Here is a 26,279-nt window from a genome sequence, read left to right on the forward strand (position 1 = left end):
GACATTTTCCCTTACCGTTTGTATGCCCTTGATGTCATTTTGTTGTCTGATTGCTCGAGGTAGAAATTCATGGGCTATATTAAATAGATAGGAGCTGCAGTCTCCATTCTAATAGAGTTCTACATTTTAGGAGTAGGAGAATACATGACAGCATGGGGAGAGATTGTCAGTGATTACATCCTAAAGTGTGTATCCATGGGAGAAGCCACATTATTCATACAAAAGACCATTGTCTTGTATACCCTAGTGGGCTTTGAAATCAGTGTGTAGCCAGGCTTCCTGGGGCTTACAGAGATCCATCTGTGGTTGTGAGGTCTATGTGTACACGATAGGACAGAAAACCTGAATAAGTAATATGGTCTCAAAAGTGAGGAGTTACAAATAAATTTTTATTCATCAGAAATACATTTCAAAAACAGGCTTTTAAAGATAATTACTATAAATAGTGAAAAGCATGAGGAAAAAAGCAATAAAATAATATATAATATCCAATAACATAACAAGTAACAAAACAGCCAAAAACCAAACAGCAACCAAAACTCTAACAGTAAATTATATGAACCAGAGTTCTCTCACTACACATTCAGCAACAGGGACATACAGTCTGTTTCTTCTCTTGGACATGTGGTGGCAGGGCAGTCACCTCAGTTCTCCCCCAAGGGTGTTGTTTGTACAGGAAAGGGAATAAATTCCTGAATTGATTGGCTCACTGGCTAGGTAGTTAGTGCCTATTCAACCTGAGGAGTTCAATTATGTGGTAGAAGACTCATCCAAGGAATTTTGTGGCTGTTGAGGATGGAGCTCAGCAGTGTCTTCCTGAAGTGGCAACTCATTCTGCAGGAAGCCCTCTTCCTGGGCTGTGGAAATTTCAGCTCTTGCTACACTTTCTGAATCCTAGAAGAGGAAGGCAGTTATTAAGACAGAGGCTTGTTGGGAACCTAAATGTCAGCTGTCAGGTTGCTGCCTCCCACTCTCTCAACAGGAATGTTATCATTGATCTTTTAACTGACACCATTGATGTTATAACTGCAAGCACAACAAAATATCCAGCAACATTAACCTATTACATGGGCTGACAAGATGCTACTCATTTTTATCAGGGCACACCAAGAAATGGGCAATTGGAAGAGACTTCACTGGGTTACAGGAGGAAAGGAAAATGCCACATGCTACACAGATCAAAGACAAGGAGAATAACATATTTCTTATTAGTGTTTGAATTTTAACCCTGCAAGTTGCTAACCACTTGGGAAGTCATATGACCCTTGCATACCCTCTGTCACAGCACCCAGAACTTACTCAAAGCTGTGCAAAGCATCCCACCTTTCATGAGCAGGTGTAGGAATGCTGCATGATATTGATCTATCACCCTTACTGGTCGTCAGAATAAAGAGGAGTAGAAAGGTATACTTGCCATATTTCAGCTTATCTCAAGAGGTTCACAACGCAGAATGTGCGTAGCCCTAGCAATGACCAACTACATACCATGAGGTGGGTGGCTGCTTGGGACTGTGCATTAGAATGGTGCTGTGTGAAAGCAAAGATGGATGCAGTGGTAAAATGTTATCAGTCAGTATAAGCCAGGTTGAGCTGCTTGTACCTACCTGATGTTGTTGGCCCTGGAGGATGCTGGTCTTGTCCTGTTCATCTTCAACATTCAGTTTCAAGTCAATCAGGTATTGCTGAATAATGGTCCAATCAGCATGTACTTCTTTGTTCTCCTGCTTCAGTGTAACCAATCTCTTATTCATAATGTTCTTCTGCATCAGGAGCCGGCTGTGCAGGTTGCTAGAGACACAATCTTCATGGTAAGATCCTGTAGGCTCCTCCTCCCATTCCTACATCAAGGTCCCATTAACCCCACCAGGACCTAGGTTCCCAGGAATACCTAATGCAATACATCTGAATACATTCTTGAGAGGTACACAAACAGCAAATAGCAACTTGAGGGAAGAAATAAATGATTGCTGCAGCCCAAACACCAATAAGGTTACATGTCTCTCCAAAAGAACAAAGGATCTGAAACTATCCATTACAGCCCAATGCATTTAAGCAATATTAATTAGTAGGTTGCAGATAACCTCAATGCAGTCAGTAGAATCAAGAGGAGGGCACTGTATCCTTTTGTTAGATCACATGTAGCTCTGTAAAACCATCCCTGAGCCACACAGACCTAGAACTGTACCATAACCCTCTCATGATCTGAATCACTATTCTAATGAGAGGCTCCTGATGATGCCTGTACACTGTTAGGATGAGTAAGTCTCTTACAGACTTTGAAACTGACAGGAGAAGTCCCAAGGCACAGTGATGGCTAAAAGGCAGACGGGATAACATCAGACCTGCAGACTCTCCAGTCCAGGAACAAAGGAAGTCAGAAATGACCATTGCACACCTGGTGACCTCCATGAACAGTACTTACCGATAGAAGTTAATCTCCTTCTTGAGATCCTGGAAGGTCTGTTTGGCCTCAATATTCTCCTTCTCTAAGGTGTGTAGAAATGTCATAATCTCCTTCTCCTTTAACTTTAATTTTTCATATAACGGATTTGGTGTGTAGTATGGCCTGTCCCCAGGAAGATAGAACTCCATGAACATGTGCTTTAAAAAAAAAACCTTTTCAGAAACCAAGACACATACACATATAAGTATTTTATTAATTAATTTATATATATATTTGGATTTTTAGACAAGGTTTCTCTGTGTAGCCCTGACTTTCCTGCAACTAACTCTGTAGACAAGGATGGATTTCAACTCAGAAATCCATTTGCCACTGCCTCCCAAATGCTGAAAATACAGGTGTGTGCTACCATGGCCTGGCTGAAAATGTGTTTCTCTTTTTTTATTCGATATATTTTTTTATTTACATTTCAAATGTTTTCCCCTTTTCTCGCTTACCACTCCCCCAAATTCCCATAAGCCCTCTTCCCTCCCCCTACTCCCTCATCCACCCCTTCCCACTTCCCTGTTCTGGTATTGCTCCATTCTGTTACTGCTTTCCATAACCAGGGGCCACTCCTCTGTTCTAAGAACACATGAACACAGACTGGGTCTTGTACTCCCAGCACAGGAAGGTCAATTCCTGGATTCTACATGCTCGGATCTTTTTCATCTTTGGAAACTTTTTATCCTTTCCCAAGGACAGCACAAGCTATGTATCCAGATGGAGGGTGCCCTGGCTCCCTGTGTTTACTCATTAGCTCTGGACGGGCAGTCTAGCCCCTTGTGCCCTCAATAGCCTAGGCTACAGGTTGTTGCCAACTAGACACCTGTGATTATATTTTACCTGTTTTGACAACACGGATTATAATTCCTGGATAACTAACACTTCAGAGGCATGCATTAAACATAATTCTTGAGATGACACCAGACATAACCAATGCTTTATAATCTGCCCAAGAGGTGCAACTGTTTACATAAATGTCCCAAAAAGAGAAGGAACGGTGCTATTTAAAGTGGGGGCTCCCAGACATCAGGACTCACATCACCTTGAAACTGCATGTAAACCCTCAGTCCAATACACAGACCACAAGATTCCAAAGTGTTGAGGTAAATATAAACATATGAAACAGAAGCACTTGTATGCACACATGGAAGCAAACAGACTCATAGACGGGCACTCACAAATTAGGAGAAAAGGACACAGAGCAAGTGAATGAAAAATAAAGACAGAGACAGAACCAGAGAGAACAGAATGAGAATCAGCAGACGTATATGCAACATTACTGTCTCAGAGTACACTGGATGTCACAGATCCCTGAATTTAAAAGAGTAGAAAGAAATATAAACATGCAAAAAATTAATTCACAAGAGATACCACAATCATGTGCGCACACACTTGCATACACACAGAAACAGATATACACACATGTACGGGGAAAAAAGAAACAGAGTAACAGAAAGACAGAGAGAGTGAATCAGAGACAGAAGCAGAGAGAACACGAGATGCAGAAAAAATGCATGCAACATTATAGTCTCAGAGTATAAATCACTCAGAGAAAGAGGAACAGGCAGAGCCTCAGGCGTCTAGTCAAGCGCTGAGATGAACAATGTGGGACCAGGCCCCTCTGTCTGCATTTAGCAGTTTACAGCACTCAGTCACCTGCCAGTCCAGTACAAACACTCACCACAAACTCTCAGCTCTTAGAACCTCACAAAAGCACCTCCTTTCAAGGGCTTTCCAAAAGCACTCTGGGAACTCACTGACCATTGCCTCTATCCCTGAATTCTTCACTCGGACTGCAAGTCCCACTTTTGACCTGGAGGAAGCAGAAGAGTCCATTTCCCATCTTACTCCTGACCAAGCTTCAGGTTCTGTCTCTCCTCTAAGAAGTATTTAGGGACATGAGGTTTGACCCAGGGATATCATGAAGATACACCTTCCTATGATCAACTGCCTTAAAAAGACATGTGTGGCATTGACTCCAGATGAACACCACAGCATTTAGAGCAATGCATACCTCTTGTTCATGGCTCCCTCTGTGACATAGATCAAGCGATCTCTCAGATCATTTCTCTCTTGTGTAACAAGCTGCAGCTCTCTGGTCAGCCTCTCCTCTTCCTCCTTCGCCTGCTTCTTGCTCAGGACAGTTGCAGGGGATGATGTCTGCCTGCCAGCCCCTGTAGGTAGAATAACACAAGTGAACTTACATTTTTGGAATGCATAGAATATAGACAGTCTACTCTGAGACCTATAAAGTAGATCACAGGCCTAGAACCCAGTGACACCACACAGAGTTTCGTCCAGGCTTTAGATGCATCCTCAGTGGATCTCAGTTCTCCTATCACTCTATAGGGACTAGGAGATGTAAGCAGCCATGTGTGTCACCTGTCTCCCTATGTATTCTTATGATGACTGCAGAGAGGGCTTCTCCTGGCTTATTAACAAATGCACAGAGTGCAACTTGTCTTCAGAGTCCTTAGTCCTCTGGTTTCCCAAGTTGCGCTATAAATTAACTATTCACAAGTACTTGAGTGCTGTATGATGTTCAGCTCTCCTATCCTGTTACTCTAGGCCCAGGAAATGGCCTTAAAATATCCTGCAGGGGGAGAACACACTGATTTATTTCCTCTGTTGAAACAACAAACACTCCATAAGTGGCCACAGTATGGAATCTCTGCTGGGTTTATCAACTCTGATAGGTCTTTGGTTACAGTACAATTATTCCTGCCACCTACAACCAGTGGGAAAGCTAAGGTGGGAACTTTGAGGGAGAGGAAGTCAGAGTAGTTCTGAGAACAAGAGGTTATCAGCAGGGGCACAAATCTCTCCCTGGTACTATTGTCAGAGAAGCTGAAGCTAGAAGCATGGTAGTGAAAGCAGTGATGCCCTTCCCTAAATTGGTGTAGGTTAGATTCTCTGTGACTCCTGATGCTCTCATTCTGTCCCCAAGTAACAACCACAATACTCAGTGAAAGTGAAGAATTGGAATTTGCTAGAAAGGCCAGCTCAGGCCACCCTGCCAGGAAGCTCAATATCCACTTCCCAGTACTTACTCCACATTCTCCATGACCACCTCCTTTGTCCTTCATTACTCTCAGATGAAAGGCCAGCTTCCTTCCTCCTCTCTCTTATCTCTCTCGCATCCACATTGGTTCTCCGAAAAAGTTTTCTGAGTCGGGCAAACATGTCTATCAGTGTATCCTCTAGACACTGACTGAGAAACCTCAATGCTCTGCTGTTGCTACAACACTGGTGACATCACAGCTCATGCCAAGAACTCTCTGGAAGACTATAGAATGTTCAAGAAGGGACTGCTGATGTCATGGGTTATAACAGCCTTGGCTCCCTGCTAATGTTCTCACTGTACTGAACATGAAGCTTAAGTGCTCTTTCCTGAAGACGCTCCTGGGGCATAGCCACTGAGCCCATCTTCCTTCCAAGGCCATGGTTTACTCTGGGCTTAATTGCCATCATCTCAGTAATCCCTGTGTTTCTCACTGAGGGTTTCCTTTTCAAACCCTTCTCAGAAATGTCTCATCCTATCTCAAATTTTCCTCAATCAGCAATATGAACCTTTAAAATGTACTGAGAAATAATTCCAGTTCTAAAGTGCAGTCAAAAGTTCTCCTGTCAGTGGCCCCTGGTTCTGGAAAGACTCAGTGAAACAGTACTCAGCAAAACCAGAACGGGGAAGTGGGAAGGGGTGGGTGGGAGGACAGGGGAAGAAAAGGGGGCTTACGGGACTTTCGGGGAGTGGGGGGGCTAGAAAAGGGGAAGTCATTTGAAATGTAAATAAATTATATCGAATAAAAAAAAACATAGAAGACATTGACGAAACAGTCAAAGAAAATACAAAAAGCCAAAAAAAAAAAAAAAAAAAGAAAAGGGGAAATCATTTGAAATGTAAATAAATTATATTGAATAAAAAAAAAAAAAAAGTTCTCCTGTCTTTGGTACAGGTGCATGAAATTACATCCAGGCAGAGCCTGCAGGGCAGGGTAATATGTGGATGTGTGTTAGGGGCTACACTCATGATATCTTGTGCTTAGCTTTTTAAAAGCTGCCCCAAGATGATTTAACAGAGAGAGAGAGAGAGAGAGAGAGAGAGAGAGAGAGAGAGAGAGAGAGAGAGAGAGAGGGAGAGAGAGAGAGAGATGCAGTCCTCATGGTTCTGGCAAGAGTCTGGAGATCAGTTGGCAGAGGAAAGTAAAATATTGGAGCCACCAATGGAAAGGCCCGCAGCAGAATCTCATTTCTGCACCAGTGTCACCAAAGGAGGATTGCTTATAGCCCTATATAATCTATAAAATGAGATAATTTCAGAACAAAATAAAATAGTCGAAATTGGTATGGGTGTATGAAAATATAATAGATGTATGTTAGTGCACAGAGCAAGGGCCTAACATCTTGTGCCTGGGTTCATGATTGGCCCCACAAGCCAGAAAAACACCTTTCTCAAATAAATAGGGATGGATTAATGAATGTAGAACAATACTGATTGAACAGGACCACATATCAGATTTTGGGAGCTGAGCCATGGCTACAAACATCTATGTTCATCAACTTCTAAAGCAAAAAACAAAAACAAACAAACAAACAGAAAACTCAAAATACATGTAGCTTCTATGAAGTTGTAGGAAGTGTCCAGTGCTCATTTCTGATTAGGTCATTTTAGATATAAGAGTGTATATTGACCATTAATTTGATGGGTCCTATGTAAATTTTGTTGAACATGATAAGTTGAACAAATGTCATAAAGAACATAAGAGTATGTGTCAACATGACCTTCCTCTGAGACAAGTTACTTTTCTGTGTCAGTGATTTGGCAGGCACATTATAGCAGTAATCGAACTAGGGAGCTGACATAGAACAAAATGTCTGTAGCTACACTGGTGGGTACACACCTCAGCATTAGAAAACCCAGGTCTCTGTCAGTGACTAGTCCTGTCCTATCATTCCTAGGAGCCCCACTTGTAAGCCTAACAACAGTAAAGTGGAAGCAGGATTATCTGAGGTGACGGTTAGCCTGGGAGGCCAGGTAGAGGATGAAATGGAATTTTTAAGACTTGGTTTCAGAGAAAACAGTGAAACACACCCTCCATTCAAGTCCTCACCTACCAATCTTTGTCTATTTTAATGAACTTACCATTTTCTCTCTGCAAGTGTTTCTAGCTGGGAAGATGGAGAAGGGGAAATGTTCTTTCTTTTCTAAGGATTTTGTTCTCTCTTTCCTGGGTTCACATTAAGAAATGAAGAAGGTTTATGGGACATATGGGGAGGGGGGATCTGGGAAAGGGGAAATCATTTGGAATGTAAACAAAGAATATAGAAAATAAAAATATTAAAAAAAAGAAATAATGAGAATGGGTATCACCATCTGGACAACTGAGTATTATTCACTGCTGCTAGCATGATACAGTGCCAGTTACAATTTCTAGCTTTCCTGAGTGCCACTGCCACATCACCACATATCAAGTGCTGAGGCCAAAACCCAGTGAACTTTTCGAGGGACTTAACAGACACCATCAGAGATACTACCCTTCCTGACCCTGAGAGTAAATCAAGAAGACACAATGTGAACTTAGTGGGATATTTAACCATACATGTTTGTCCCACCCCCACATTTCTGCATTCAATTTAGGCCAGAGTTCATGCACCTCTCTCCTAACTTTATCTTGATATACTTCCCTAGTGCCCACATATTTTATAGATTTGGGTGTAGTCAAGCAATTGCTGCCCTCAGTAAGATATGAAGAGTATGAATGGCAAGTGGCCTCGCTGTATTTGCTTCTACATGTACATTGTTGAAAATGGAGCATAAGTGAGGAGTGGGACACCAGCACTGGTTCCTGGCCTTTGTGTGCCTAGACAGGTTCACAGGGAAGTTTGAAGGACAGTTTGGGATCCCCTGCAGGGACAGAGTGAGGTGCAATTGTCACTGAGAAGGCTGAGCAACACTGCTCAGGCCCCTCCTTTCAGGTAACAAACACCTTTTCTGTTCTATTTCTAAGGAGCTCCTTTTGAGGCCACAGAACTTGTATAAACATGGTAAGGTCATGCAGAAATTTTTCCTAATGATACATTTTTTTTCTGATAATTTTTTGTGCCATAGCATACCTGTAGCAAATTTGTCACTTGCTAGCCTTCTATTTCATACTGTTGTTGCAACATGCCTACATGGCCTTCATGTAAAACAAAAGAAAAAATCTTGATTCAGACCAAGGTCACGCTGTCCATGTACCATATTATGTACTGCATGCTGTGAGGATTTTAATCAGGAAATTATACATGTATATCCTTCACCTAGTACCCATCAAATTCAAGGTCAATATGCATTATTATGTCTAAAATGGCTTGAGTCAGGGCCCTTTGCTTGTATGATGGTGCTCCCCGCTCCCCCACGTACCTTCTCCTCCTCTACTGCTTCAGCACACCACTCCACTGGGGCATCAATCTTCCATGGGACTAAGGGCCTCCCACCTGATGAGGCAAGGCCATTCCCTGCTGCAATGTCTCCTGCTCAGGTTTGAGCTGTTGCCCTCATTGGTCCATCGTCGGGTATGTATTCATCAAACCATCACTGTTTAACTTAATTCAGTATTCCTGTGGTTTGTTGGGTGACCCCTGGACACGAACCCTTCCCTTCAGCAGCACCTAGGACAATGAACCAAGGTCAGGAATGGTGATATCGTGGCCTAAAATATGTGACAAAAGGAATGGATAATTTATCCCTTGTGATAAGGATCAAGAGTCTCCTTGGGGCTCTTTATGTCCTTGTTGGTCATGTGCAACAGCTTCAAGAGTCCAGTTCTGATTTTCTTTAGGATCATGGTGTTCCCATCATGATTTCTATAGCAGAGAGAACATTGTTTTCTTATGTTGCAGTGTATTCATTATCATTGGAAACCCCAAGATTGTGTTGTTTACAGAATACATTTTGTATGTTGTAGCTCAGAGCTAGCACAGACCTTTAATCTAAGAGCTTTCTGTTTACTGTAAACAAGTTCTTTATTGTCCTTTGGCTTAGCCGAAGTACACACCTTTATTGCAAGGCAAAAGAATGTCAACTCCAGGGCAAGAGGCAGAGCAAGGAAGCAGTTGAAATGGAATCAATATAACTAAACAAAAGGAAGGTATTTAGGTTGAAAGATATTTAAAACAGTGTGGAGAGGGATAAAGAATGCTTTCCTTCTGGGAGGTCAGCAGGGTAGCAAAGTCAGCTGAGGGCTTTCCCTGACTCTCAGACCTGGCAGGTTTTCACCCCAGCATCTGGCTCCTGAGTCTTCATTGTTAAAATTAAATGGCTGGCATATGTGTATTGTTTTAAATGTATTTATTAATCATTCCATTTGAATAAATCTCAAATGATATACTACTTCCTGGTTATGCCTCCAACAACCCCTCAAACCACATCTTCCCTTTCCCCCTCCCCTTTGCCTGTATGAGGGCCTCCCCCACTCCCCCTTTCCTGCCTTACAGATTGAGCATCCCACTACTGTGGGGCATCAATCCTCCACAGGTCTCAGGGCCTCTCCTCCCATTTCTGTCAGGTAGGGCCATCCTCTGCTACAATGTATCTGGAGCTAAAGATCCCTCCCTGTATACTCCTCTGTTTATGGTCTACTCACTGGGAACATTGGGTGATCCTGGCAATAGATGTTGTTCTTCTAGTGAGGTTGCAATTCCCCTTGACCCTTCAGCTTTTCCCCTAACTTCCCCACCAGTTTTCCAGACCTCAGTCTAATGGGTGGCACCAAGTGTAAATTGCCTGCTAAACTTCCCTAAGAACCTTCACAAGAGCTTCCTGTCTGCAAACATCTTTTGACCACACCATCAGTGTCTGGTTTGGTGTCTGCAATTATGATGGATCCCCATGTAGGGCAGCCCCTGGATGTCCCTTCCTTCTGTCTCTGCTCCATTTGTTGTCCCTGTTCTTCCTTTGCTGAGGAACATTTATGGGTTAAAATTTCAAAATGAGTGTGTGGCATCATCCCTTTAAGGAGGGGGGTCACAGGGTTGTTTAAGTGTGTGGAGGTGTATCTATCCCATGGAGGTGGTCTCTACAGGTTCTATTTTCCCCTTCTCTGCACATTTGGGCTAAATGTCCTCCCCCTTGGGTCCTGGGAACCTCACATTTCCCTGGTGTCTGTGTTCCTCACGTGGCTAACCCAGTTCCTCACCCCCCCTGCTACATATTTTTGTTCCATTTCCAGACCCTCTTTACTTCTCTCCTATTCTCTCTAGTACCTAATACTGCCCCTTATTTCCTCCCTCACCTCTCTCTCCCAGGTCTCCTCTACCTCCACTTCCCACCATCATCCTGTTATCCTCTCAATGCAGTACTGAAGCACCCATGCTCTGGTCTCCCTTCCTTCTAAGATCCATAGTGTCTGTGGGTTGTATCATGGACATTGTGAACTTTAGGACAAATATCAACTTTTTAGTAAACACATACCATGTATGTTCCTTTGCGTGGGTTACCTCACTCCAGATATTTTCTAGATCGTCCATTTGCCTACAAATTGTATGAAGTCATTGGCTTTTTCATTGCTCAGTAGTACTCCATTCTGTAACTGTACATTCTGTATCCATTCTTCCATAGAGGGACATCTGGGTTCTTTCTGGCTTCTGATTATTATCAATAAGGCTGCTATCAACACAGTGGAATATGTGTCCTTTTTATATGTCAGAACATTTTTGGATATATGGCCAGAAGTGATATAGCTGGGTCTTCAGGTAAAACCATTTCCAATTTTCATTGCAACCACCAGATTGATTTCTTGTTATTCAGAAGTGGAATCCACTGTCACCTTTGAAAGCATCCTTGTGATTTAAGAAGCATGTGTATGCTGCTCAGGAGAAACTAGTGGGAAAGATTACTAGGATGTGCAATACTAGAAACACATGTTAGTTGACCTTAAGCTGTGCTCATTCTCACACCTCTGTGCATCAGGCTTTTATCTGAGAGCTTCTTTCTCTGACAGCTCTCGAACTATTCTATTGGAGACTTGCATCTCTGACTGGGACCCTCAGATGCACACCCCAGGATGCCAGGGTGTTACAGTCCACATCTGCCGATGGCCTTCATCCTCCCTGGAAGCCTGTCCTAAAGGACTGGGATTACACTTCACCAGGGGGATTTGGAACAGGAGCAACTTCCTGACTGATGGTTTCCTCCCATAGAATCTTTAAAATAGATTTGCTTCGTATTTGTCAGTTTTTTTCTTTTACCTGAATGAAAATACATAGGATACATTTTTTCAAGACTCACTTTGTGAATTTATATTTTTGTGTTGTTAACAGGAGACAGTTTTTTACATATTCTAATTAGAGACATCTTAGAATGCTTCAATTTTCCCCCCTAACAATTTAGCATACAGCAATGTCTTGCCCTTATCTCTTAAAGGACCCAAAAGTGCTTTAGCAAACTGAAGGAATAAATGAGGAATATTATGTTTAAGGGACAACAAATTATTGACCGTAAATAATATATTCTCATCATTATCTATTTGAGACAAACCCTGAAGGGCCCAGAATTGAATTTGAAAAGCTAGTCTTCGCCTTCCTCTCCGCCCCTCAGCTGGCCAGGCGAGTGAAAGCCTCTGGGCAGCAGGGGTGAAGGTGGACACAGCCTGAGGGAGAGGCGGGCAGGGCAGAGTGTGGTCAGGGAGGACCGTGCCAGCTGAGGGGTGCCCATGGCTTGAGGCCCCCAGTGTGGCACGGCCGTGGCCTGAGGAAGGCCATGTCTGGGTTGTGCAGACCCTTAGTCACTGCTTGCTGCCCTTAGAGGCCTTAGACTGGTAGCGCAGGGCAGGCACAGTGCATGACTCAGAGCGCCAGGCCAGGTGGCACAGCTGAGCAGCTGAGATGTCAATGCTGAGCTGTGGCGGCTGGTCAGCATCCTGCTGCTGGGTGCAGGCTAGAGCGGCAAGTCGACCTTTCTCAAGCAGATGTGTATCAACCATGGCCCGGAGTTTGAACAGAAGGCACTGCTGGAGTTCCTCTACACCATCCATCTTCAACAACTTCCTTAAGATTACTTTGATCTCTGCAGTTCCCCAACTGAGGCTTCCCTCTCAGAAGATTCTAGCTGTGGTCCTGAGACTCGAGACCCTCATGCCAGAACAGACAAGGAGGTATGCACTGGCTGCAAACTTAATGGTGAGGCCCAAGGGTGCTTGTAGACCCTCGGGACAAGCTCAGCATTCCCTGGCCGCACTCCGAGAAGGAGAAGCAGGGATGTTTCTGATGGCCTTGAGAACAAGGCAGGCCTGCCTGTGGAGCCCGCCACCTTCCAGCTCCTTGTGCCAGTGCTGCGTGCACTCTGGAGAGACTCGGGGATCAGGGAAGCCTTCAGCCGCAGAAGCGAGTTACAGCTGGGTGAATCAGTGAAGTACTTCCTGGATAACTTAGAATGGATTGGCCAGTCCATGTTGGGCTCCTTCTATAACACGCACTTTCCTTTTAGACACAGGGTCCCACATTGGAGCTGTAGCCTGCCATTTTAGCTAGATTGTCTGGCCAGTGAGCCCTTGGCATTCAACGTGCCTTTTTTTCCTTGGAGCTGTCATCATCATCATGGGTGCCATGTTAAATCCGTGCCTGTTTTAAAAATTATTCTGCCTTCTCTTGTCAGAAACTATATCTCAATAATTTTGCTGCTTCCTATTTGTTCTTTAGCAAACAGGATACTTAGCGTTGTGTTACTGTTGGGTTTGATATTGATGTTGCTTCATGTATCTCTGGTGGGTTGCTTTTAGCGTGTGTGTGTGTGTGTGTGTGTGTGTGTGTTTGTGTGTGTGTGTGTTTTGAGTGCATGTATGTGTGTCCCTGTGAGCATTTGCCACATGTGTTCAGTTGTACATGGAGTTCAGAGGAGGGCATCAGGCTCCTCAGAGCTGGACTTCATTGTGAGACAGCCATCTGTCTGCTGGGAATTGAACTCAGGTCCTTTTTATTTGATGGGTCCCATGTAAAGGTTTTTAGAACATTATAAAGTTAACAAACATCATACAGAGCACAACAGGATGAGATCACCATGACCTTGCTCTGAGTCAAGTTACTTTTTCTGTGTCAATTATTGCATATTTCAGCAACAATCTGAAATAGGGGGCAGACATGGAACAAAATGGCTGTAGCTATACTGGTGGGTACAGGCCTCAGCATTAGAAAACCCAGGTGCCTTTCAGTGACTAGTGATCACCTAAGAGTCCTAGGAGGCCCACATGTAAGATTAGCCACATGATATATTTTCCAGATTCATTCTTGAGATACTTGAAAATCTTATCCTATAGGTCTTTCATTGCTTGCTTAGACATACACCAAGATACATTTTTATTAATCCTAGGTATTGTAAGATGTGGCTTTCCTAATTCTTTTCAGCTTTTTATCATTTCAATAAAGACAGATTCTTACTTTTTTAAGTTCATTGTGTATCTAGAGAGTTTCCTGTAGGTGTTTATCAGCTGTAGTTCTATGGGACATCTTTAGGAATCACTTAATACTATCATATTATGTGCAGATAGCAGTTCTTTGACATTTTCCTTTCCATTTTGTGTCCCTTTGATGTAGTGTGGTTTTCTGATTGTTATAGGTAGATATTCATGGAATAAATTGAATAGATAGGACGAGAAACCTTTTCCTGGCCTTGATGTTAGTGAAATACTTTAAGTTTCTCTCCACTGAATTTGATGTTTTCTATAGACTTGATATTTATTGCTTGTATTATGTTCAGTTATGTGTCTTATATCCCTGTATGACAGGACTTTTAATATAGCAGGGAGTTCAACTTTCTCAGTGATCTTTTCACCATCTAATGAGATCATCATGTGTTATATATTTCAGTGTAGTTTTGTTAGATTGAATCGATGGATTTTCCTATATTGTACAAAACTTGCATTCCTGAAATGAAGACTATTGACAATGGTAAAGGATATCTTTAGTGTGTCCCTAGATTCTGTATGCTCGTATTTTATTGACTATTTTTTCATCAATGTTCAAAATGTAAAGTGGTCTGAATTCTCCATTCATATTGAATCTTTGTTTTAGGTATCAGCTTACCATGGCTTCAGAGAATGAGCATGACAATATTCCTTCTCTTTCTATTCATTGGAATAGGTTGAAGAGTGTTGGCATTAACAGCTTTTACAAACTGGTAGAATTAGGCACCAAAACCATTTGGCCTTGCCATTTTTGTATTGGGAGCCTTTTGATGACAATTACTATTTCCTTAGGGAGTATAGGATAACTTAGTTAATTTAGCAGATTTAGATTACACTTGGGTAATTGGTATCCTTCTAGAAAACTAGCTATTTTATTTAGATTTCCAAACAAACCACAAACTGTTGTGAGAATTCATAAGTGAGTGTGAGACCCAGGCCCCTTCCAGGTTCTAAGATGTTCAAAGAGATCCCACAATAAGATAAAACATGCTAGTGTGACCTAAGTCTAGGATCTGCTTGTTTCCAGTGTACTACTGATGAGCCTTTCTCCATCAGGATCAGCTTATAAAAGCCAGAGGACCTAAGGTAGAGAGTAACAGAAGCCTCTAAACCCTGATGCTCTATAGGCTGAGCTAAAAGCCCTGGTTTACCACTAACTGTTTGTGGACCCACTTCACCACTTCCCCCATATTTTAACACTCTGACTAACCTATAGTGTCAGCTAGTCAGTTCCATTCAAAACCTAAAACAATCACCTGGAAGAAATTATCCTCACTATACTCACAGATCTTCTATGACAAAAGTGCAGCTTTTCCTGTCCCTCTTAGGCTCCACATTTGCACAGTCATGCTCTCCATCAGAAACATGGCCACAGCTGCAGTCTCTACTCACTGTGGCTGCCCTTGAGCTTCCCGCCAAAACTGCTTAGATTAAGATCTGTTTCTTGTTACCAAGATGGATTCATTATCCCATCACAGACTACAGGAGGCTAGTCTCAATTCTGAAGTTTACACATATGTCTAGTCTACATTGTCATCCTAGATTAGAGATGAAAACATTTGTACTAAAATTGAAAAGAAGGGATATTGGGCATAAACCTGAAGACACAAAGAGCAGTGGTCCTATCAGAGACCTGCTTTGATGCCTGGCCGCACAAGACAATGAGCACGTGCAGCTAAATCCCCTGAACCTACACATCTCCTGAGATTGCTCCACTCAGTTGGAGGTGATCCAGTTCAAGTGATGTGGAAGGTAAAAAGCCACCCGCAGGAGATGTGGGGATGACTCACTGGTTAGAGCATCTACTGCACTCAGAAGACCCACAAGGTACCTAACAATCATCTACAACAGGGAAAGTTAGTCCTTCTAGATACACAGATACACAGGGCCAATAATAAATGTGTGCAATAGAGTGCTATATTCTAGTAATAGGAGAATATATGACAACATGGATAAGGTATTCATGTTTATCCATGGGGAAAGCCACATTATCCATAAAAAAGACCATTGTCTTGTATACCCTGATGGGCTTTGAATTCAATCTATAGCCCAGATGTCCTGGAGCTTACAGAGATCCATTTCTGGTTGTGAGGTCTATGTCTACAGGATAGGATAAAAAACATGAATAAGGAACATGGTTTCAAAGGGTATGAGTTTCTAATAATTTTTTATTCATGCATAATTTTATTCATGCAATTTTTTATTTATGCAGAGGGGACTGCACTAAGGAGGGGACACAGAAATACAGAAGTGAAAACACCCAATTCCAATAAATAATAAAAATGAATCTAAACAGCAAAAACAAAAACACAGAAAATGTCTGGTCAATTGTAAACTGTCTGGTCATCTACCATAAGTGAATTCTGGGCAAGTGTATTCAAAGGCCATTATCTCTAGTCTTTTATTTTCACTGATTCTCTCTTGCAACAAAAGCTGAGCCACATAGCTCTGTGATTCCTCGTTCTTTATGTACTCATTTGTGAATGTGGTAATTTTCCCAGCAGCTGTACTTCAAATGATAGTATGTTACACAGTAACAGATACACAGGGCCAATAATAAATGTGTGCAATAGAGTGCTATATTCTAGTAATAGGAGAATATATGACAACATGGATAAGGTATTCATGTTTATCCATGGGGAAAGCCACATTATCCATAAAAAAGACCATTGTCTTGTATACCCTGATGGGCTTTGAATTCAATCTATAGCCCAGATGTCCTGGAGCTTACAGAGATCCATTTCTGGTTGTGAGGTCTATGTCTACAGGATAGGATAAAAAACATGAATAAGGAACATGGTTTCAAAGGGTATGAGTTTCTAATAATTTTTTATTCATCAGAAATACATTAGAAAACGGGTTTGAAATGAAAATTACTATAAACAGTGAAAAGCATAACAAAAATTAAAAGCAATAAAAATAATTTATAATATTCATAATATTCATATAATAACATTAATTTATAACATAACAAATATCAAAGCAACAAAAAGCAAAGCATCAACCAAAACTCTAACAGCCTGTTTCTTCTCTTGGACATAGGGTAGCAGGTCAGTCACCTCAGTTTTCTCAAGGGCTTGTGTCAGCACAGGAAAGTGAATAAAATACAGAATTGCCTGGCTCACTGGCTAGGGAGTTAGGGCCTATTCTCCCTGAGGAACTGAATTATGTGTAAGAAGATTCCTCCAAGTTATTTTGTGGCTGTTGGAGTTGGAGATCAGCAGTGTCTTCCTGAAGTGGCAACTCATTCTGCAGGAGGCCCTCTTCCTGGGCTGTGGAAATTTCAGCTCTTGCTACACTCTCTGCATCCTAGAAGAGGAAGGCAGTTATTAAGACAGAGGCTTGTTGGGAACGTAAATGTCAGCTGTCAGGCTGCTGCCTCTCAACATCTCAACAGGAATGTTATCGTTGATCTTTTAACTGACACCATTGCTGTTATTAGTGCAGGCACAGCAAAACATCCAGCAGCATTCACCAAATACATGGGCCTGAGAGCTGTTACTCAGACTTCTATCAGTGCATAACAAGAAATGGGCAATGAGAAGAGACCTCACTGGGTTACAGGAAGAAGGGAAAATGCACAGATCAAAGACAAGGAGAAGAACATGTTTCCTATTAGCATTTGGATTTTAACCCTGCAAGATGCTTCCCACTGGGGAAGTCACATGACCCATGCATGACCTCTGTCACAGGACATAGAACTTGCTCAAAGCTCTGCAAAGCAGCCCAGCTAACATGACCATGTGTAGGAATGTGGTGTGTTATTGATCTATCACCCTTACTAGTCTTCAGATTAAAGAGGAGTAGTAAGGTATACTTGCCAATACATCAGTTTATCACAAGGCTAACAACCCTGAATCCTTGTGCAGAGACCACGCAATGAACAACTGCATTCTCTGAGGTGGGTGCGAGTGTGGATTAGAAAGGTGCTAGGTGAAAGCAAAGATGGATGCAATGGGAAAATGTTATCAGTCAGTACCTGATGTTGTTGGTCCTCGAGGATGCTGGGCTTCTCCTCTTCATCTTTATCAATCAGGTTCAAGTCAATCAGGTATTGCTGAATGATGGTCCAATCAGCGTGTACTTCCTTGTTCTCCTGCTTCAGTATGACCAACCTCTTATTCATAAGGTTCTTCTGCATCAGGAGCCGGCTGTGCAGGTTGCTAGAAACACAATCTTCATGGTAAGATCCTGCAGGCTCCTCCTCCCATTTCTACCTCAAGGTTCCATTAACCCCACCAGGACCTAGGTTCCCATGAATACCTAATGCAGTACATCTCAGTATATTCTTAAAAGGAACACAAACAGAAAATAGCAACTCGAGGGAAGAAAAAGTGATTGCTACAGTCCAAACACCAATAAGGTTGCATGTCTCTCCAAAAGAACGCAGTATCTGAAACTATCCATGACAGCCCAATGCATTTCAGCAACATCAATTAGTAGGTTGCAGATACCCACAATGCAGTCAGTAGAATCAAGAGGAAGGCATTGCATCCTTTTGTTAGATCACATTTAGCTCTGTAAAACCATCCCTGAGCCACACAGATCTAGTACTGTACAATAACCCTCTCATGATCTGAATCACTCTTCTAATGAGAGGCTCCTGATGATGCCTGTACAATGTTAGGATGAATAACAGTCTCTTACAGACTTTGAAACTGACAGAAGTCCCAAGGCACACTGATGGCTAAAAGGCAGAAGGGATAGAATCAGACCTGCAGACTCTCCAGTCCAGAAACAAAGGAAGTCAGAAATGGCCATTCCACACCTGGTGACCTCCATAAACAGTACTTACCGATAGAAGTTAATCTCTTTCTTGAGATCCTGGAAGTTCTGTTTGGCTTCAATATTCTCCTTCTCTAAGGTGTGTAGAAATGTCATGATCTTCTCCTTTTAACTTCAGTTTTTCATATAACAGATTTGGTGTGTAGTATGGCCTGTCCCCAGGAAGATAGAACTCCATGAACATGTGCTTTTTTTTAAAAAACACCTTTTCAGAAACCAAGACACATACACATCTAAGTATTTTAATTTATTTTTATTTATTTATTTAGTTTGGTTTTTTGAGACAGGGTTTCTCTGTGTACCCATGGCTATCCTGGAGCTCACTCTGTAGACCAGGCTGGCCTCGAACTCAAAAATCTGTCTGCCACTGCCTCCCAAGTGCTAGGATTACAGGCATGTACTACCATGGCCCAGCTGAAAATGTGTTTCTTTTTTTTTCCTATTTTTTCTTCGATATATTTTTTATTTGCATTTCAAATGATTTCTCCTTTTCTAACTTCCACTCTACAAAATTTCCATAAGCCATCTTCCCTCCCCCTATTCCTCAATCCACCCCTCCCCACTTCCCTGTTCTGGTATTGCCACATTCCGCTACTGCTTTCCATAACCAGAAATCTGCCTGCCTCTCCCTCCCAAGTGATGGGATTAAAGGCATATGCTACCTCTGCCTGGACTGAACAGAAATATTTAAAGTAGGGGCTCCCAGATATCAGGACTCAGATCACCTTGAAATAGCATTTAAATCCTCAGTCCAAAACACAGAGCCCAAGATACCTAAGTGTGGAGGTAAGTATAAACACACAAAACAGAAGCACATGTATGTACATGTGGAAGCAAACAGACTCATAGACTGGTACACACAAATTAGGCGAAAAGGACAGAGAGCCACAGAATGAGAAATAAAGACAGAAACAGAACCAGAGAGAATAGGATGAGATTCAGAAAAAGTGTATGCAACATTACTGTCTCAGAGTATCCTGGATTTCACAGATCCCTGAATTTAAAAGAGTAGAGAGGAATATAAACATTCAAAAATTCATTCCCAGGAGATAACACAATCTTGTGCACCCCCACACATGTACACATAAAAACCAGATATACAGTCATGTATACACACATGAGAGGGAGAAAATTAGACACAGTCACAGAATGAGAGAGAGTGAATCTGAGACAGAAGCAGAGAGAACACAATGATATGCAGAAGAAATACAACATTACTGTCTCAGAGTATAAGACTCACAGAAAAAGAGGAACAGGCAGAAAGCCTCAGGCGTCTAGTCAAGAACTGAGATGAACAATGTGGGACTAGGCCCTGCCTTCTGCATCTAGCAGTTTCCAGCACTCAGTCACCTACCAGTCCAGTACAAACACTCACAGTAAACTCTTAGCTCCTAAAACCTCACAAAAGCCCCTCCTTTCAAGGGTTTTCAAAATGCTTTCTGGGAACTCACTCTCCATTTCCTGTATCCCTGTATCACTTCTACCCTGAATCTTCACTCAGACCACAAGTCCCACTTTTGACCTGGAGGATGCAGAGGACTCCATTTCCCATCTTACTCCTGTGAAAACTGCAGGTTCTGCCTCTGCTCTAATAAGGGTTTAGGGACATGAGGTTTTGCCCAGGGATATCATGAAAATATAACTTCCTATGATTCACCATCTTAAAAAGACAAGTGCGGCATTTTGGACTCCATACAAACACCACAGCATTTGGAGGGATGCATACCTCTTGTTCATGGCTCCCTCTGTGACATAGATCAAGCGATCTCTCAGCTCATTTCTCTCTTGGGTAACGAGCTGCAGCTCTCTGGTCAGCCTCTCCTCTTCCTCCTTGGCCTGCTTCTTGCTTAGGACAGTTACAGGGGATGATGTCTGCCTGCCAGCCCCTGTAGGTAAAAGAACACAAGTGAACTTAAATGTTGGGAATGCATAGAGTGTAGACAGACTACTCTGAGGCCTATAAAGGAGACAACAGGCCTAGAACACAGTGACACCACACAGAGTTTCGTCCAGGCTTTAGATGCATCCTCAGTGGATGTCAGTTCTCCCATCACTCTATAGAGACTAGGAGATGCAAGCAGCCATGTGTGTCCTCTGTCTCCCTATATATTCTTATGATTACCACAGAGATGGCTTCTCCTGGCTTATTACCAATTGCACAGAGTGCAACTTGTCCTCAGAGTCCTCAGTTCTGTGGTTTCTCAAGTCACATGATGAATTCATGATGTTCAGATCTCCTACCCTGTTCCTCTTGGCCCAGGACATGGCCTTAAAATGTCCTGCATGGGGAGAACATGGCTAACACACTGACCAATTATTTCCTCTACTGAAACACCAAGCACTCCAGCAGTAGCCAGAGGGTGGAGTCTCTGGGTGTAGTTACAGTACAATAACACCTGCCATTCACAACCAATGATAAGCTAAGCGGAACTTTGAGGGAGAGGAGATCAGAGTAGTTCTGAGAACAAGAGGTAATCTCCAGGGGGCACAGCTCTCTTCCTTGTACTACTGTCAGAGAGAAACTGAAGCTAAAAGAAGCATGGTAGTGAAGGCATTGATGCCCTGCCCTAAATTGGTGTAGGTTAGATCCTCTGTGACTCCTGATGGGCTCATTCTGTCCCCAAGGAACAACCACAATACCCAGTGAAAGAGAAAAATTGGAGTTTACACCATTACAGCTTTGACCTTGCCATCTCCTGCTTTTTTTTAATTCGATATATTTTTTATTTACATTTCAAATGATTTCCCCTTTCCTAGCCCCCCCCACTCCCAAAAAGTCCCGTAAGCCCCCTTCTCTCCCCCTGTCCTCCCACCCACCCCTTCCCACTTCCCCGTTCTGGTTTTGCTGAATACTGCTTCATTGAGTCTTTCCAGAACTAGGGGCCACTCTTCCTTTCTTCTTGTACCTCATTTGATGTGTAGATTATGTTTTGGGTAATCCAGGTTTCTAGGTTAATATCCACTTATTAGTGAGTGCATACCATGATTCATCTTTTGAGTCTGGGTTACCTCACTTAGTATGATGTTCTCTAGGTCCATCCATTTGCCTAAGAATTTCATGAATTCATTGTTTCTAATGGCTGAATAGTACTCCATTGTGTAGATATACCACATTTTTTGCATCCACTCTTCTGTTGAGGGATACCTGGGTTCTTTCCAGCACCTGGCAACTATAAATAGGGCTGCTATGAACATAGTAGAGCATGAATCCTTATTACATGGTGGGGAATCCTTTGGGTATATGCCCAGGAGTGGTATAGCAGGATCTTCTGGAAGTGAGGTGCCCAGTTTTCGGAGGAACCGCCAGACTGATTTCCAGAGTGGTTGTACCAATTTGCAACCCCACCAGCAGTGGAGGAGTGTTCCTCTTTCTCCACACCCTCTCCAACACCTGCTTATCAAATATAAGAAGATCGAACTAATCCCATGTCTCCTATCAGATCACTATGGAGTAAAAGTGGTCTTCAATAGCAACAAATACAACAGAAAACCCACATACACGTGGAAATTGAACAATATTCTACTCAATGATACCTTGGTCAAGGAAGAAATAAAGAAAGAAATTAAAGACTTTTTAGAACACAATGAAAATGAAGACACAACATACCCAAATCTATGGGACACAAGGAAAGCAGTGCTAAGAGGAAAACTCATAGCCCTGAGTGCCTCCAAAAAGAAAATGGAGAGAGCATACATTACCAGCTTAATGACACACCTGAAAGCCCTAGAACAAAAAGAAGCTATTTCACCCAGGAGGAGTAGAAGGCAGGAAATCATCAAACTCAGGGCTGAAATCAATCAAGTAGAAACAAGTAGAACCATACAAAGAATCAACAAAACCAGGACCTGGTTCTTTGAGAAAATCAACAAGATAGATAAACCCTTAGCCAGACTGACCAAAGGGCACAGAGAAAGTATCCAAATTAACAAACTTAGAAATGAAATGGGAGATATAACAACAGAAACTGAGGAAATCCAAAAAATCATCAGATCCTACTACAAGAGCCTGTACTCAACACAACTGGAGAACCTGGAGGAAATGGACAATTTCCTTGACAGATACCAAACATCTCCTGCTTTAAGAGTTGAAAAAATAATGTTCTGATATCCTTGATATTCAAGAGTTGTGAAAATCCTGGAATCTCTTTTGCTTCCAAGGAGCTTCAATTCCTTTGTTGCTTTGTTAGAAAGGCTAGCTCAGGCCACCCTGGTAGGAAGCTGAATATCCACTTCCCAGTACTAACTCCACATTCTCCATGACCACCTCCTTTGTCGTTCATTACTCTCAGATGAAAGACCAGCTTCCTTCCTCCTCTCTCTTATCTCTCTTGCATCCACATTGGTTCTCCGAAAAAGTTTTCTGATTTGGGCAAACATGTCTGTCAATGTATGCTCTAGACACTGACTGAGAAACCACAGGGCTTGTGCTGTTGCTATAACACTGGTGACATCACAGCTCATGCCAAGAACTCTCCAGGAGACAATAGAATGTTCAAGAAGGGACTGCTGATGTCATGGGTTACAGCCTTCTGCTCCCTGCTAATATTTTTTTTAATTTTTTTTATTCGATATAATTTATTTACATTTCAAATGATTTCCCCTTTTCTAGCCCCCCCCTCCCCGAAAGTCCCATAAGCCCCCTTCTCTTCCCCTGTCCTCCCTCCCACCCCTTCCCAGTTCCCCGTTCTGGTTTTGCCAAATACTGTTTCACTGAGTCTTTCCAGAACCAGGGACCACTCCTGCTTTCTACTTGTATCTCATTTGATGTGTGGATTATGTTTTGGGTATTCCAGTTTTCTAGGTTAATATCCACTTATTAGTGAGTGCATACCATGATTCACCTTTTGAGTCTGGGTTACCTCACTTAGTATGATGTTCTCTAGCTCCATCCATTTGCCTAAGAATTTCATGAATTCATTGTTTCTAATGGCTGAATAGTACTCCATTGTGTAGATATACCACATTTTTTGCATCCACTCTTCTGTTGAGGGATACCTGGGTTCTTTCCAGCATCTGGCAATTATAAATAGGGCTGCTATGAACATAGTAGAGCATGTATCCTTATTACATGGTGGGGAATCCTCTGGGTATATGCCCAGGAGTGATATAGCAGGATCTTCTGGAAGTGAGGTGCCCAGTTTTCGGAGGAACCGCCAGACTGATTTCCAGAATGGTTGTACCAATTTGCAACCCCACCAGCAGTGGAGGAGTGTTCCTCTTTCTCCACACCCTCTCCAACACCTGCTGTCTCCTGAATTTTTAATCTTAGCCATTCTGACTGGTGTAAGATGAAATCTTAGGGTTGTTTTGATTTGCATTTCCCTAATGACTAATGAAGTTGAGCATTTTTTAAGATGCTTCTCCGCCATCCGAAGTTCTTCAGGTGAGAATTCTTTGTTTAACTCTGTACCCCATATTTTAATAGGGTTGTTCGTTTTTCTGGAGTCTAACTTCTTGAGTTCTTTATATATACTGGATATTAGCCCTCTATCTGATGTAGGATTGGTGAAGATCTTTTCCCAATTTGTTGGTTGCCGATCTGTCCTCTTGATGGTGTCCTTTGCCTTACAGAAACTCTGTAACCTTATGAGGTCCCATTTGTCAATTCTTGCTCTTAGAGCATACGCTATTGGTGTTCTGTTCAGAAACTTTCTCCCTGTACCGATGTCCTCAAGGGTCTTCCCCAGTTTCTTTTCTATTAGCTTCAGAGTGTCTGGCTTTATGTGGAGGTCCTTGATCCATTTGGATTTGAACTTAGTACAAGGAGACAAGGATGGATCAATTCGCATTCTTCTGCATGCTGACCTCCAGTTGAACCAGCACCATTTGTTGAAAAGGCTATCTTTTTTCCATTGGATGTTTTCAGCCTCTTTGTCGAGGATCAAGTGGCCATAGGTGTGTGGGTTCATTTCTGGATCTTCAATCCTGTTCCATTGATCCTCCTGCCTGTCACTGTACCAATACCATGCAGTTTTTAACACTATTGCTCTGTAGTATTGCTTGAGGTCAGGGATACTGATTCCCCCAGATTTTCTTTTTTTGCTGAGAATAGTTTTAGCTATCCTGGGTTTTTTGTTGTTCCAGATGAATTTGATAATTGCTCTTTCTAACTCTGTGAAGAATTGAGTTGGGATTTTGATGGTTATTGCATTGAATCTGTATATTGCTTTTGGCAAAATGGCCATTTTAACTATATTGATTCTACCGATCCATGAGCATGGGAGGTTTTCCCATTTTTTGAGGTCTTCTTCCATTTCCTTCTTCAGAGTCTTGAAGTTCTTGTCATACAGATCTTTCACATGTTTGGTAAGAGTCACCCCAAGATACTTTATACTGTTTGTGGCTATTGTGAAGATGGTCATTTCCCTAATTTCTTTCTCAGCCTGCTTATCCTTTGAGTATAGGAAGGCCACTGATTTGCTTGAGTTGATTTTATAACCTGCCACTTTGCTGAAGTTGTTTATCAGCTGTAGGAGTTCTCTAGTGGAGTTTTTGGGTCACTTAGGTAGACTATCATGTCGTCTGCAAATAATGATAGTTTGACTTCCTCCTTTCCAATTTGTATCCCTTTGACCTCCTTATGTTGTCGAATTGCCCGAGCTAGTACCTCAAGTACAATATTGAAAAGATAAGGAGAAAGGGGGCAGCCTTGTCTGGTCCCTGATTTCAGTGGGATTGCTTCAAGTTTCTCTCCATTTAGTTTGATGCTGGCTACCGGTTTGCTGTATATTGCTTTTATTATGTTTAGGTATGGGCCTTGAATTCCTGTTCTCTCCAAGACTTTAAGCATGAAAGGATGCTGAATTTTGTCAAATGCTTTTTCAGCATCCAATGAAATGACCATGTGGTTTTGTTCTTTGAGTTTGTTTATGTAGTGGATTGTATTGATGGATTTCCGTATATTGAACCAACCCTGCATTCCCGGGATAAAGCCTACTTGATCATGGTGGATGATCGTTTTGATGTGTTCTTGGATTCGGTTGGCAAGAATTTTATTGAGTATTTTTGCATCGATGTTCATAAGGGAAATTGGTCTGAAGTTCTCTTTCTTTGTTGGATCTTTTTGTGGCTTTGGTATCAGCGTAATTGTGGCTTCGTAGAAGGAATTGGGTAGTGTTCCTTCTGTTTCTATTTTGTGGAAGAGTTTGAAGAGTATTGGTGTTAACTCTTCTTTGAAGGTCTGGTAGAATTCTGCACTGAAACCATCTGGTCCTGTGCTTTTTTTGGTTGGAAGATTTTCTATGACTCCTTCTATTTCTTTAGGCTTTATGGGACTGTTTAGATGGTCTAGTTGGTCCTGATTTAATTTTGGTATTTGGTATCTGTCAAGGAAATTGTCCATTTCCTCCAGATTCTCCAGTTGTGTTGAGTACAGGCTCTTGTAGTAGGATCTGATGATTTTTTGGATTTCCTCAGTTTCCGTTGTTATATCTCCCTTTTCATTTCTAAGTTTGTTAATTTGGATACTTTCTCTGTGCCCTTTGGTCAGTCTGGCTAAGGGTTTATCTATCTTGTTGATTTTCTCATAGAACCTGCTCCTGGTTTTGTTGATTTGGATTTGTTGACAAAAGTATGGTTCTCTTTGTTTCTACTTGATTGATTTCGGCCCT

At 42.1% G+C, this 26,279-nt stretch overlaps 1 protein-coding gene across 1 annotated transcript; it reads right to left on the bottom strand.

Moving 5' to 3' along the window:
• Positions 1–750: 750 nt before the first annotated feature.
• Positions 751–12,408, bottom strand: LOC127677282 (uncharacterized). Its single transcript, XM_052172387.1, has 6 exons — positions 12,215–12,408; positions 5,497–5,684; positions 4,461–4,620; positions 2,423–2,566; positions 1,605–1,788; positions 751–894 (listed from the first exon to the last, which is right to left on the bottom strand). The coding sequence occupies exons 1-6, from the start codon at positions 12,406–12,408 to the stop codon at positions 751–753; spliced, it is 1,014 nt and encodes a 337-aa protein (XP_052028347.1).
• Positions 12,409–26,279: the final 13,871 nt, after the last annotated feature.

This window comes from Apodemus sylvaticus, chromosome 2 (genome assembly GCF_947179515.1).
Source record: "Apodemus sylvaticus chromosome 2, mApoSyl1.1, whole genome shotgun sequence".
Classification (NCBI taxonomy): domain Eukaryota; kingdom Metazoa; phylum Chordata; class Mammalia; order Rodentia; family Muridae; genus Apodemus; species Apodemus sylvaticus.

Bases quoted from the DNA above. Each gene is read 5' to 3' on its own strand.
- LOC127677282 (XM_052172387.1), bottom strand. From the start codon at position 12,408: ATGGTTGATACACATCTGCTTGAGAAAGGTCGACTTGCCGCTCTAGCC. The intron at 5,685-12,214 runs GTGACTAAGGGT...CCAGTGTTGTAG, and splicing joins GCCTCTAAGGGCAGCAAGCA to CAACAGCAGAGCATTGAGGT. The intron at 2,567-4,460 runs GTATGCATTGCT...TCCTGGGGACAG, and splicing joins GAGGGAGCCATGAACAAGAG to GCCATACTACACACCAAATC.